This window comes from Cetorhinus maximus, chromosome 4 (genome assembly GCF_964194155.1).
Source record: "Cetorhinus maximus chromosome 4, sCetMax3.hap1.1, whole genome shotgun sequence".
In the NCBI taxonomy this organism is placed as follows: Eukaryota; Metazoa; Chordata; class Chondrichthyes; order Lamniformes; family Cetorhinidae; genus Cetorhinus; species Cetorhinus maximus.
The window spans coordinates 11,288,536-11,303,485 of NC_135882.1; the positions used below are offsets into that span (position 1 = coordinate 11,288,536).

General features: G+C 42.8%; 1 protein-coding gene across 6 annotated transcripts in view; it reads left to right on the plus strand.

Annotated features, from left to right (window-relative positions):
* The window catches only part of ofcc1 (orofacial cleft 1 candidate 1), a 322,374-nt gene that overhangs the window by 43,434 nt on the left and 263,990 nt on the right, over positions 1 to 14,950 (plus strand). For 5 of the 6 annotated variants that reach the window (XM_078539931.1, XM_078539933.1, XM_078539936.1 and 2 more), the window contains exons 4-7: positions 2,218 to 2,319; positions 7,583 to 7,672; positions 12,665 to 12,828; positions 13,427 to 13,576. In XM_078539931.1, the coding sequence (XP_078396057.1) occupies positions 2,218 to 2,319; positions 7,583 to 7,672; positions 12,665 to 12,828; positions 13,427 to 13,576 (506 nt within the window). The remainder of the gene's footprint in view (positions 1 to 2,217; positions 2,320 to 7,582; positions 7,673 to 12,664; positions 12,829 to 13,426; positions 13,577 to 14,950) is intronic. The other variant, XM_078539934.1, reaches the window with a different exon arrangement.

Consider the following 14,950-nt stretch of genomic DNA (forward strand, 5'->3'; position numbering starts at 1 on the left):
ATTCGCTCTTTGAGACAAAGGCCTTGAAGTTCGCTGTGGGGTAATGTTGTGAAAATGCTTAACAGGAATGCCTGACGTTGCTCTTTTGCAGACAGTTAGCATAGATTATATTAAACAGGCTCATACCTCTGCTGAATTAACAAAGAGAAAATATCAGATATCCAAGTCGGAGAAGACTCATGCAAAGCATATGTTGGGCTGAATGGCCTGTTTCTGTGCTGCAAATTCGATGCAATTCTACGCAAAGTGCTCAAGTACAATGCAGTTTCAAAGCTGGGAACAGGAAATAGATGATACTTTGGCCAAAGCTCGCATCATAATTAATTTCCACTGAAGATTCAAAATGGTGCTTAAAATGTGTGCCTGAAAAGCCACTCCTGCGTTAATTCAGTAACGTGAGTCCTCAGCATATGGTATAGACATAAGTGGTGTTTTAATTGAATGCAAGTATGCAAGGCTGACGTTGGGAGAGCAGACTGTTTTGTTTTGCTGCAGAGACAGCAAGGTTTGTTTCCTACTGGGAAGAACAGCAGTGCTAGATGTAATAGCTTAGTGGTGTTATTACAGTACATAAGCCTTTGATTAGAACACAGACTGAAGGAGTTCCCAGCTGGATTTACCCGCTTGGCCTCTCAGAAGCACTTGTTACTCGTTGACAGATATAGAAATGAAGTTTTAAAAACATTTGGATTTTCAGTTTGTTTTTCTTTATTGAGCCCTAATAGCAACGTGACTTTTACAACCCTTATTTACTGCTGTTATGTATTTTGTGACTGGTGTCCAGAATGCAGCTGTGTGGGATAACAGATTTGATGCACTTTGCCTTCAAACCCTCTACTGATATGTGAAAATTGGTGGTTGTTTACATCTACCTGCTTTTGTACAATATTTGGAGGTCACTGCGTGGAAATTATACTTACATGCCCCGGTAGACCCAGATGCCATTTTTCCTCTCCACTTGTTCAAAGAGCCCTTTGCGAAAACAGTAACTTTGCTGCATAATTTTAAAAGTTCTGCGGTATTTTTGTTCCCCTGTTATCACCAACCAATATGGTGCGGCTTGTCTGACATCCAAATTTGTCTTTGATCTGCCCCTGCATGTCTCTAGGCAACCAGGGGACACCAGCGTGGTGACTCAATGTCGTCATGCTGCTCTCCCTGCTCTGTGACTGCGTGATCAGATTGAGAAGCATTTTGAGATCTGCAGTATGGTAAATGCTGTACTGAGCTCAGACCTCTCCAGCAGGCAGTCAGCATCCCGAGGACACAGTGGCAAATGTAATATTAGAATGATATTTGTATAGAAACCAGGTACAGCCTGTGTCTAGAGCTTTTCAGTGGTGTCCCAGGGTGGATGATTTCAATTGTAGTTCCTCCATTATATAAGCTTCAAGCATTCACTTACATTGTATTTCGGCATAATCATAAAGGTCAAGGTATTTTTAACCGCAAAATTAACGGTTGCGCTGCAGATACGAACCAGTCTTTTACGGTTTAAAAGATTAAAATCTATTCTGGACCAAAATTATCTCTGCAGCTGCAGAATAGTTATTTGTAACATTCTGAGTCCCAGGCACATTCATTTGTCAGACTGCACACAGGTTTGGACAGGACTTTTGGATTCAGAGTCTGGGAGAGCTGTCTGTCACAAAATTAATGCATGAATCATGATGCTCATTCACTTCAGATGTAGAGTGCTCATATGTAGTAAATGTTACTTCCAACTGAAGTAATACTGATCTCCGATAAGATCAGGGTTAAATAGTCTGGGGATAGAGGAAGAAGTCGCTTGTAAAAGAATGTGTCACAAGAAATAGCATTGAATGACTGTGAATCAAGCCAATTAAGGACACTAACGATGATTGAAGTGCAGATGGGATTTATGGAGTAGTATAGATTCAACTGAAAATCATTGATGTTACCTACATGGTAAAAATATACAGAAATATTCTAAACCTTTGAACCCGCTCGTCTTTAAGGCTTTTTTTTTTCATCCCGCAAGTTATGAGCTGCTTGCAAAGATTGTCTTCTCCGACCTTTCCTGTTTTGCTAAGTGGGACACCGAGTTTGAACGCAGTGTGAGAATCATTAAGTACAGAATCTAAAACTTACAAGGTAGCAAAACTGACATGCTGTACTGGTGTCAGTTTCAGAATTAACATTTTGGTTCATGTGCTTCTAATAATCAGTGACCCTTACTTCACGTGCTTTCCACAGGAAATGAATACAGCAGAAATTACTTTGACCTACAGATGTATGAGGGAATAGACCCAAGGCAGTATAGGATAGAGGTCAGCACAGAAGATGAGTGTGAATTAAGTATGTAATTTCTTGTCATTATATTCTCTTCAAATCACTTTAATGAGGTGGGAATGACCGTTTGTAGTCTAGCCTACTTTTACGGTTTTAGGATTATAACTTGTTTCCTTATTAAAAGTTAGGACTAAAAGTGCATTTCTAATATGCTACTTTGGATGTGTGAGATATCGGAACGCATGCTATGTGTTAGCAGTCTGATATTAATATATTTAATGTTAGACTAAACTGGCGATTAGTTTCATTTCTTGTTTTAAATTAAACTGAGGTGTTTGATGTCTTCATATAAAACTCATTGTCCATTTTCTTAAGGCTCTTATAGGGTATTTTAGCAAACCATGGTATTAAAAATGAATCAAATTGGCCCACATTTTAATTCTTGTAACATCAATTAGCCGTAACATACCATTTCATTCTTCTCAGTTGCGAACGAAACCTATAAATCTTCAGAGAAAATTTATGAACATTTGAGGAGATTTTTGACTAATTTATAGGATCTAATAGGATGATTTCTTCAAGGCAAAAGAAAAAAAAAACTGATTTGCTGTTTAATGATGCTGATAACCCTGCTTCTAAATCACACAGAATTCACAATGTTCTCTGGTTGATTTTGAAATCCTGGAACTGAAGCATGGGGTCAATCGAGAGCAGCCGTAGCTATCTGAACGGAGGGGGAGGAAATGGCTTTCCTAAAGAATATTTAGCTTAAGAACATAGGGATTGGCGGAGGAAAAATGAACAACAAGGTCCAACTTTCCCTCTAAGCTGCACGGGTGCAGGGCCGAGTAGCGATCGGGGATGTGCTGCACGTGGGATGCACAGGCTGTGCGTAAGAACGTAACATGAGAACATAAGAAAGAGGAACAGGAGTAGGCCATTTGACCCTTCGAGCCCGCTCCGCCATTCAATAAGACCATGGCGGCAGCCCCTTTAAGCTGCGTGCAGGTGTGGCCATGCAGCCATCTCAAAGGGATGGCGTAGAGCAAGAAATGGGCCACATACGGCAAAGGGAATTTCGAGGGAGCAATGTCACTGTCCATCCAGCTTGCCTTCTGGTGGTCACATGATACAATGATAATGGGGCTGTTGACCAATCATAGCAATTAATCTTGATTATTTAGTCTACAACAGTCCCAGATGTGAGGCAAGGATAATCCCAGTGTTGGAGAAAGGTTAGGCAACCTTAGGTACAAACTCACCTCTTCCTCCCATGCATGCTGCAACTCGTCACACACCATGCCTTCCTTTACTACAGGACATTGAAAATGGAGTGCATCAGAGACGTGATACTTAACATCAGAAGGAAGAAATGTCTGAAGGCAGCATTAGTTTAATTAAATAACAGTTGTGTGCAACCTTTAGGAATGGCTTCCCGCCTCTGTTTTCATCTCTGTCTAGACCGCTTGCCTCCCCATGTCCTCCGTCTGTTAAGCATGGTGGCTCTGCTGAGTTCTGCATGGCAGCCAGCTATGACACTTCGGCCTCAAATTTTCTTAGGCTTCACGGCCTACAAGCGTGTTACCAGGGTGGGCAGTGGTTGCCGAGGGCAAAAGTTGAGGCAGGATGCACCTAACTGGATCTGTGTCCCATCAGTCATGCTCCAGAACCTTCCACAGACAGAGGATGTGAAAACTTCTTGCATTTGTTCCCTTTGCAGTTAACTTAAAAGAAAGAGGCAGGGCTGGCAGGTTGAGATCACTTTCCAGAATTCCTGCCAGTCCCATCTCTGGTGTCCCTCGTGTATTGTACATCTGCATGAAGCAGGTACAGTACTTTAATATGGCAGAGTGGGCCAGAGGGTCTACCGTGGTGGAAAACATTGGTTTCTTTACAGCAGCCAGCCACAAAGCGGCCCTTTCTGAAACGGGGAACCTATTTCTTCTACTTTCTTCCATCCTTGGCCAAACCATTTGGCAGAGGGCTCCAGAAGCTGCCAAATTTCCCCTATTTCTGCCCCCACCCACGCCTGCTTCTCCCCTCCTCCCAGCTCAGGTGTGTTGCTGCTGCTACTGATGTGGACACTCTTCTCCTTCATTTAAATCGCCTGATCCTGGTAAATTCAATGGGACGAGATGTGTAAATGGAGGAGAAGCCTCGCTCTGCCATCACAGCAGCAAAATGAAGTCAACGTGTTTCTCTGTGGATGGTTTGCGCTACTGTACAAATAGGACAAAGCTTTCCTCCCTCAGGAAGGAGTCCCTCTCTGTTGAATTGTAATTGTTGTAGCAGCTTATCCATGAAGTGGCATAATGCACTCAGCTGAATGCATGGACTAACAGAACATTCGACTTTGAAACACGTCTGCTTTGAACCAAAGGTTTTGAGTTGAGTTTCTTTGTTTCAGGTCTGTTGTAAAAGTGCATCTTTTCTTTCCCCGCTTCCAATATTCTACCCATACCCCTCTGCTCCTGATAGTTCTATCAGAAAGACATGTGTTATGTGTGAACATATGCATTTGCTCCTGGTAGAAGTTTTAACCATAGGGAACTCAGGAGAAACACCTTTACCCAGAGAGTGGTGAGAATATGAACCTCGCTATCGCAGGGAGCAGTAGAGATGATTAGAATAGATGCGTTTAAGGAGAGGCTGCACCTGAGGGAGAAAGGAATGGAAGGTCATACTGATAGGGTTAAATGAAAGGGGTAGGAGGTGGCTTGTGAAGAGGATAAACACTGACATTCACCAGTTGGACAGAATGGCCTATTTCTGTGCTGTACATTCCATGCTGCTGACAAATCATAAGTCCCGAAGGACTCCTAGACAGCAGTTGGTGTTAAACTCCTGGGGAAGGAAGAGACCACACTCTTTACTTGGAATAGATTTATTCACAGAGTGAAACATTACAGGTATATATCTCCTGATCCCACTCAACTCCTTTGTCAGTGAGTGTCTCTTTATATATGCTCAATCTAATCAGTCCCCTCCATCTGTGTGTGCTTAACCTCAATTGATACAATTAACAGTTGGGAATGAAAATTGTGGCCAGTTAACCCCCCCCATTCCTCACCTACACACATTGAGAATATTTGTAGAACGCTACACCTGGTCCAGTTGAGGTAGGTTAAGTAATTCAGCGTAGGCCAGGGACTGAAATTAGGATTGCTATCTTTTGATCAATAGTACCAAGTAACTTTTGTGTGAAGCAAGACGTCCATCCTGGAACATGTAAACTGAGGGACTGTATGAAAGTTATCAGATTTACTTTCCTCTGTAAATCGAGACTGGCTTTTTACTGAATGCAAAGACATGAAGCTAAACAGGAAAGACCATGGATGAGTATTTACATTTTGTATAGTTTTGGCTACAAATCTTTCCTGCATGCAGGGATTGTTTTCAATTTTTGGTGTCAGAATCAAGCCTCCCAGGGTCAGATGTAGAACGACAAGGTGCATAATAAATCCCCTTCTCCTGCACTTCAAAAGCATGCCCTATCCCCATAACCTCCATATAGCATCCTATGTCACACCAGTGTGGGTCCATGATGCTACTGTAGCCCTGCAGGGGAAAGGAGAATATATGTGAAAAAGTGAAAGTCACCATTGTCTCCTCCTTCATTAGAGAGAGGCAACTGGTGATGAGTTTAACCTGAGGGTCACAACACTTCAGGTGAGGGGCAAGGTTGAGAAGGCAGGGACCCTCATGGACAACCTCAGCTGGCTCAGGAATTGAACCCACACTGTGGGCATCACTTTGCCATCACAAACTAGCTGCCCAGCCAACTGAGCTAACCAACGCCCAAAGCACGAGCCCCTAATTCCTCACCCAGTTCTGCTTGGACATGTTTCAACAAAGCAAATTACAGACTTACATGAACCGGAGATTGGTTCCAGTGAATACGGACAGTTCAAGGAGTTATGGCCGAATATTATTAAACCAAGTATGGCCGGGATATTTTGAAATTAGGATCTTCATTGGAAGCTGTAGTCTACCTTTATCGTGACAGCAAAATAACTGGGCTTTGTCCTGGAGACGATTTAAACATGTAGTACATTTGAATAATTGTGGTTAAATAGTTTTAATCAGGGGGCCTTATCCCTCCTGTATTGTTATGCTGTAGCATCCATGCTTTACTCACATTACTTATAAAGCTGGAAGGAAAATGGTTTCTTCTCTGTGGTCTTCTCCACCAAAATGTCAGTTGTCTGTACGTTAGTAACAAACAATGCTGTGGGTTCCTGGCAATGCATTTGCAATAATCATAGTTTGCCGCACCGTTTTTCTGTGCATTGCTACCAATGGGTTCTGCCAAAAGGACATGTCTTTTATTATTCCATCTCTTTTGTGATAGCATAATTTATTGCACATTTTCCAGAGGTATTAGATTTCATTAGTATACTTCCTCTGTCCATTATTAAGTACAAAAATGCCCCGAGGCTAACTTCCCAGCCTGTCATGTCTATTAAATATTGTGCACCCACAAGTAAAAATGGTTGTGCATTACGTGAGCAACAACAGGTTTGAAATACAAGTGCATAATTACATCATCCTGCATTGAAAATGATGATACATGGTAGCTTCTCATTTTAATTAAAGAACTCAAACCGCGACCCATGTACAATGACAGCCTAATTACGTGGGGTTCAATTCTATAATTTTTTGCAATTAATGCGAAACTCTTGTGTGGTTGGATCCTGGATGCACTTTAGCAAATAAGAGACGATACACATTAATTTTACCTTGTCACTTAAAATGCATGTTTGGGGGAAACGTGGCTGCTTCTGTGGGGCGAATTTCCGCTGCCCTGGTTCAGAGCTTCACGGGCTGGGAAATGAAAGTAAACTTATCCCTGCTTAAATACTACATTGGTCACACCACTTCTGTTACAAAGACAATTTTAATGGGGTTGCACACGCTTTTCCCCAGGAATGCTTTGGAGAGCATAACTTTGATAACATAACCGCAGGACTTACAACGCCGATTTTATTGAAAGAAATAGCCTCTTTTTAACAACCGGCGCACCGAAACATCTGGGATGAATGACGCATGCAGGGCTTCCCTGTGCTCTTGAGAGTTTTGGGTGTAGCGCTGTTATGCGGAAGTGTTTTAAGCAAATGTAGGTATTAAGATGTTGCAACTTCAACCGTATGTACAGCACAACAGCTTTGAACTCCAGGGCAAAGAATTCCCATTAGTATCGTGCCAACGCGAATAGCGAAGATAAAAATCAGACTATGTTTGACATAGATGAAAGCAAATGCGGTGGGTATGCATGGGGCAAGCAGGTTGTTGCAAGGGCCCCGTTGCTCATTTATTTTTTTCTCTTCAGCACCTGACAAGAACGATGACATGGATTTGTATCTAAAACTGCTGAAGCTTCTAGAAGATGAGGAAGGAAACCTGGAGGACAGTACACGAGGTAAACTATCGGCTTGGCAGCCCGACAGCAGGTTCCTGAAGTTACGATCTGTTAAAAAAGCTACACCACACAGACATTTTGAAGTCAGCTTTTAATGCTCCGTGTAGGGATTTTCCTTCTTTCCATGTTTATGGATCAGGCTCCTGTGCATTGAGTCCTCGTGTGTGGCCCCAGTGCAACATGCCAAAAGTGCACGTGATGCAAATAATACATAACCACAGACGTAAAGAGGGTGATCAGGATAACAGCAGCCTATATTTATATAGTGCCTTTAACGCAGGTTGGAATTTTCCGGAATCAGCGTGGGTGGGACCGGAAGATTTGGAGAGCAGCCAAAAGCCCGTTGACTTTGGGCGGGAATTTCCGGCTCGGCCTGCTGGCCGGACCGGAAAATCCCGCCCAACGGCGGGAAACGTCCCCGAAGCACTCCGCAGGAGCGTCATAGAGCAAAGTATGAACGCAGGAGATATTTGGGTGGATGACCAAAAACTTGGTCAAAGAGGTCGGTTTTTAAAGAGCGTCTTAAAAAGGAAAGTGAGATAGAGGAGCGAGAGGTGTAGGGAAGAGCTTTAGGCCCAGGCGGCTACCAGCAGCGGCGCGGTTAAAATCGGGGATGTTCAAGAGGCCATGATTAGATGAATGTGGATATCTTGGAGGGTTGTGGGGCTGGAAGAGATTACAGAGATAGGGTGCGGGTGAGGTCATGGAAGGACTTGAAAACAGGGATGAGAATTTTAAAATCAAGGCGTTGCTTGACCGGGAGTCAGTGTGGGATTCAGCGAGCACAGGGGTGATCGGTACAAGGGACTTGGCACGAGCTTAGAATAGGGCAACGGGGCTTGGGATGACCCCAAGTTTACAGAGGGTAGAATGTGGGAGACCAACCAGGATCATGTTGAAATAGTCAAGTCTAGAGGTAGCAAAGGTGTGAATGAGCGTTTCGGCAGCTGAATAGCGGAGACAGGGTGAAGTCGGGCGATTTAAAAAAAATTCATTCATGGGATGTGCCAGCATTTATTGCCCATCCCTAATTTCCCTTGAGAAGGTGGTGGTGAGCTGCCTTCTTGAACCCCTGCAGTCCATGTGGTATAGGTACACCCACAGTGCTGTCAGGGAGGGAGTTCCAGGATTTTCACCCAGCGACAGTGAAGGAACGGAACTGGAACAGAGGTGAAAATAGGCAGTGATAGTAATGGTGTGAATATGTGGTGTGAAGCTCATTTCAGGGTCAAATAACAGACCGGCTTAACTCAGAGTGTTGTCAGGGAGAGGGACGGAGTCAGTGGGTAGGGAATGGAGTTTGAAACTAGGACTGAAAACAAGCAGTCCAATTAAGAAACAGCCAGTGGAGAAGTGGAGAGAGATGATGGTGAGGTCAAGCTGGGCACCATCAGTATATGTGTAAAGACTAACACTGTATCTTCGGATAAGGGGGGGAACAAAAGGAGGAACATGTGGATGAGAAATAGGAGGGGGTCAAAAATAGATCCTTGGCAGACATTAGAGTTAATGGAAATAAAAACAGACAATGCTGGAAAAACTCAGCAGGCCTGAGAGCATCTGTGGAGGGCGAAACAGAGTTAACATTTCGAGTCCGTATGACCCTTCTTCAGAGCTAAAGAGAAGTAGAAAGTGATGGAATTTATAGTGTTTAAGGGGGGGTGGAGCAGGTAAAGAAGGATAGAAGGTCAGCGATTGGTGGGGAGAGATAAGGAGAGATTGACAAAGATGTGATGGATACGAGACAAAAGGAGTGTTAATGGTAGTGGTAAGGGCTGAAGAAGGTGCTGATAGTGGCATAAAAGTAACAAAACAGTATGTGTGAATAGCAGAACAAGGGTCAGCACTCTGTGAAAGAACAACATAGAACAAGTGATGGATGGCCCTTTTTGGGGTGGGGGAGGGGGTGGTGGTTGAGGAAAAAGGATAGAAAAAGGGATAAAACAATGAATAAAAATAAAAATAAGTAAACAAAAAATTCTAAAAGGGGTTATGAAAGAGGTGAAGATAGAGGAGAGAGTTCATGGCCTGAAGCTGTTGAATTCAATGTTAAGTCCGGAAGGTTGTAAAGTGGCTAATTGGAAGATGAGGTGCTGTTTGTCTAGTTAACGGTGTGGATACGGGAAGGGCAGCCATTGCAAATGATACTCTGGAGTGAAACACTTAAAAAAACCCATAGGATTTTGACCCAGCGACGGTGAAAGGAGGTGGAACAGAGGTGGCAATAGGCTGTTCTGTTGAAGGGTCATGAAGACTCGAAACGTCAACTTTGCTCTTCTCCGCCGATGCTGCCAGACCTGCTGAGTTTTTCCAGGTATTTCTGTTTTTGTTGTGGCAATAGGCAGTCTTAGTGATGGTGTGAATTTATGGTCAGAAGCTCATTTCAGGGTCAAATAGCAGACTGGCTTAATTTCAGACTGTTGCGAGGGAGAAGGATGGACTTGTTAGCTCCACTAGCTGTTGCTTAATAGCCCTATGATGCCTCATTCTGGTACATCCATGGGTTAAAAATACAGGGACGGTGTTTAGTGACTCTCACAGTACAAGTGCCCCCCATGTCACAGAGCAGGGAGCAACATGACAGGAAAGTGCTGAGCAGAAGAATTGGCACCTCTAAGGAGATGGGGATCCACAGTGCTCCCTCAGTACTGCACTGGAGTGGGACGGGAACACACAGCTTTCTGACTCAGAGGTAAGAAGGCTACTAATGGAGTCATGGCTGGTTAAATAGATATTAGTCCAATGGTGCTTTTCCCACAGTACTCAAGGAAGGATGAAGTCATTGCTGGGAGTTATCCTTCAAAACAAGACTAGTATTTGTTTAGGAAATATTTCAACTGGTAAAAAACAATCTCCAGTGTAAGTGATTCTATATAAGTGCACAGTAGTGTATTTAGGTTAGGTGGTAAAACTGCATTCCATCATACGCCAAGTCCAAATTCTTATGTAATTGGAGTGTGGATTTGTAATACTGTTGCTGACAAATCATCCATCATTTTTTTGTTTGTGGTGGGGGGTTGGGAAGGGAGAGGGAAGAAGGTCATAATCTTGTAATCTGAAAAGAAAATTATATTTTGATATTATGCCAGATGCTGTGTTGAGCTCATTTCAAAGACTATCAGACAATTACTTTCTCCGAAATCCATTTCTAGTATAAATACAAATAATTTGACAGAATAACAGCTTGTGTTTGACATCTTGCAATAGGATTTAGCTTTAGATTGTGGAGGCACAGTACATGGCAGTTCATCAGAATCAAATGCATGAATACATTTGGCCAATTTTGCTTGATAGGTATCATTGGATATTTTGTTAAAAAGCAGCTTAAAGATCATGAATACAGAACATTAAATTGTCATTGCCAGTGTGCTTTCTACTGAAATAGGGAACACAGCAGCCTTTAATAAGCTCAAGGCTCTTTTACAACCAGAGTAGATGTAACTGATTGTTACAGTAATCATCATGAGACAATTCCTCAATTTGTTCATAAAATATGCCAGTGAGTTGGTTGCACCTATTAAAGACGTCCCATTGTTGCTTCTAGGCGGGGAAATCATGTAAAGCCTGGTGTCATTGTCCTCAAGATTTTATTGGCCGTTATTTCAGGAGAAGCAGTATCAGTGATCCTTCATCCGGACTACCTAATGTCAATGCATTGCGTGGAAATTTTGTTGGTTTTCCAGTGGTACATGTTTTTCAATTATTGCTGGCACCGGCAATGAGGTCAATTTGAACAACACTGGTCTCATGATCCTTAAGTATATTTAGGCAAAGTAATGGCAGAAGGTCATCAATTTCATGGTTGAGAATTGTAATGCAGCTAAGGCAGTGGTTTGTAAAGTTCTGTTCCATCCGTGGACTGTACATGCCTTCTCTTTGTCTCTCTAACTAATAAAACTTTGAATTTGTCCATGTTCATTTGCCACTGAACAGCTTGGGTGTGAACCCTGTAATTGTTCTTAATAAGCAGTGGGTGAAATCTAACTGGTATTGTGTTGACATGGAATAAAGCTGTAGATAATAAATAATAAATAAATAGGCGTATACGAGAGATCTTTATGAGGGTTTGATCACCCACGATCACCTGCCAAGCCGCACACCCATACCGAGTGGACAGGGGAAACCGATGTCTCACAACTTTCCAAATCTCACTTATGGCTCCTGGTAGCTGGCTGTGCAAACCAGAGGCTGTGCCCCGGGATCTCAGCTCGGGCAGTCGCGCAAACCTAAGTGAGGGACCCGTCAGCTGGAGTGCTGTGGGGACGTCACCTCCCCTAATGTGCACAAAGACTGGGAATGGCGGATGAGGTAGAAGACCCTAACAGGTTAGTGGGACAATGGCTCAGCAGGAGGAGACGACCAAGGTGCGTGACATACCCAGGGCACTCTCGTGATGCTTAGTAGGCAAGTAGCCAGAGTCTGGGACCTCCCACAGTATAATTCCCATAATTAGCCATGGAAAATCATGACAGCAGATTTACTGGCAGGAGTGGCTGCAATAAGGACAGGAGGAATAAATACTGACAATGGGTGCTGTCTTGGCTCCACCCCCCCCCTCCCCACTACCCCCCACCAATTTTCCACCCATTCCCATGGGTGCCAACCATGGCAACATATGTCACAAGCAAGTAGAACTCTGGCATTGCCAAACTGTGCAAGTCTGTGACATGAACTGTGCTTTCATGTTGTGAATATCCATAAACAGTGGGAAGGGATAATGATAACCCTTTAAAATATATTTCAGCCACTTTGCTTAGTTTTAAGTGCAGTTTTTAGCAAGCGTTCTGCTTCAGAGAATGCTTCTTCCTACTCCCCTGTACTCATAGGCCAGGCCCACGTCATTTCAGAACGATCTGGTCGAACGTAATGGGCGCTGTGTGAAGAATTATTTTAGGTGGGTGGAGCTCTCGAGGCTAGCACTGGAATGGTCAGATTCATAAGGCACCCACGGTGTGACATGTTCAGGAGCATTCTTCATGTATCTAATGACAGAAACCACTGGAGCTCACGTGGGACATGAAAACACTGGAATTCACAACAATATACTGGGCCTGCAGCAGGAGGTGGAGAGTGAGACGATCCCTCCTTATGTCGAACAGTTCGAGGAGAGCGTACAAGATGACGTGATTCTGGTTGGCAGCCTTTCACTGGAACAGGTCAGAGCTAAGAACTAAATAATAATGTCATCTCACCCCTTTCTGTTATTATGCTGTCATCTCCCTGCACCACCTAATGAAATAATTCTCGCCATCCGCAAATGACTGATACAAGCTCTATATCACAGGGAACATGCATTCAAAATCATTTGGAAGGGTGCTAATTATTTTTTTAAAAATCTGTTTAGTATTTTGCAAGTATCATTGTATTACTATGCTTCTGTTGTTGGTTTGAAACACAAATTATAAATGTGGAACATGTGTATTTAAGGATTAGTGGTGTACTCATTGAAAAAATAGTTGAGGAAATGGGAACAGGAAGATCCACAAATTACCTCATTTTTGTTCCTTATATAAAAATACAACAATGAATCATTAATTTATTGAGCATATGAAGTAGCAGGGAGTGCCTTCGTCTTTGGTATTACAAGCTAACCAGAATTTTTGAGGACTATTTCGTATTGGAATAACTTACTAGGTTCAAAAAAATCTACAGCCAAAGGTTATGTTAAAAACACTGAACAACAGAGCAATTGCCCTTGGACCATATTTGGTACTTAAGAGCATTGTAATCTATGTCTTTTCTTTGCCTGAATAGGCCCCAGATCAACGACAGAGGTTTGTTCATGCACACGTGGATTGTCGGTCGCAGGAGAAGCATCTGGTTCTGCAAGAAAAGCTGTCTGTCAAAACACAGGAGGAAGAAGCCAGGCATCGAGTGGTGGCACTTATAAGGGAAAAAACAAAGGTATCTTGATCAAAAACGGAAAATGCTGGTTTTTGTTTCAGATTTCCAACATCCGCAGCATTTTGCTTTTATAAAGGTGTCTTGATCCCTTGCCATGCATGCTTCAGTGGGTTCCGAGTCTGTCTGTGGCTAAATGTTATACTGCCAGAGGATGTTTGTCATTAATCCCTTAATGAGGTAGCAATGATTAGGCCATGATTCATTTTATTTTTAAATGAAGATCCAAAATTATGGGCTTTTGAGGCAAGTCTTAACAACGATTAGTAAGTCCATCTACTCTCTTTACGCTGTTGCAGTCGAGGCTGTGAAATCACCACAATAATCAATTTTCAGTACCTTTATTGACAACCTTCAGCAATACATTTGTATTCAACAGAAACCCCAGTTAAAATGTGAAACACGGAAACTGAAATAATGCATGAGTTAAATAGCCAGGCTAGAAATATGTGCTTCTGATCAACGGGGGTGTTTTGAGCTCTTGTATGTTTTTGAGTGATTGTTACATAATGTAACAATTTATTTTGTATTCCCAGTAAATAGCAGCTCACTTGAATGGTACTTTCTCTCCTGTGGAAGAAACTTTGTTCATCATTACAATCAAATGATTTCAACAAATACCTGCGACGTGGGCATTTTTTTTTCAGCAGCAGCAATGTGCTTTGGTTATGTATAGTTAGGCAATTATGTTAGGATAGCAAAGCTTGAAAAGCAATATAAATGGTTTGTGTGCCCTGATTAAATATGACAACTCTGCTGTAGATAGCTATTATGTTGCATGGCTTCATTTGAGAAGTGTTTGCTTAATTACTTATTTTGATTTGAGGGCAAGCTTTCCATATTTTTTCTCCGCAGTCTCATCGAGGCACCCACCAACTTTAACTGAGGAAGTGGATGGCAGATTGCTCTCAGGCCTCCAATGATGCCACCATGAATTGGCCTCTAGACCAGTCTAAAGCTGACTCTCTCTGTGCAAGTTACCCCGTCTCCTGGGGTGCTTGTGGGGGGAGGGAGGGGGCGGTAGGGTGGTGCCTCAGTGGCATTAGGATGAAGCCTTGCTGGCACTGCACATTTGTTACTCTAATAAGCTGTTGAACATTGCTGAAAAGAGGGACATGTTGCTGAAACTTTTCGCCTTGCACTCATCAGGACAAATGCAAGAATGCCAAATTTCAAAGGATCATAATAATTTGCACCACAGGAGAAAAGGGTGCTGATTGGCTGACAAGTCGACTCTGATTGGCTGAGGCATTACCATGGTGAAATCAAGGGGAGCTGTGGATTCCCCAAGTTCCTGGGTAATTCCAAAAAGGCGCATGGCTCCTTGTTCAATCAGGGCAAGTTGATTATTGGAGTTTAATTGATGTTTAATTTGTC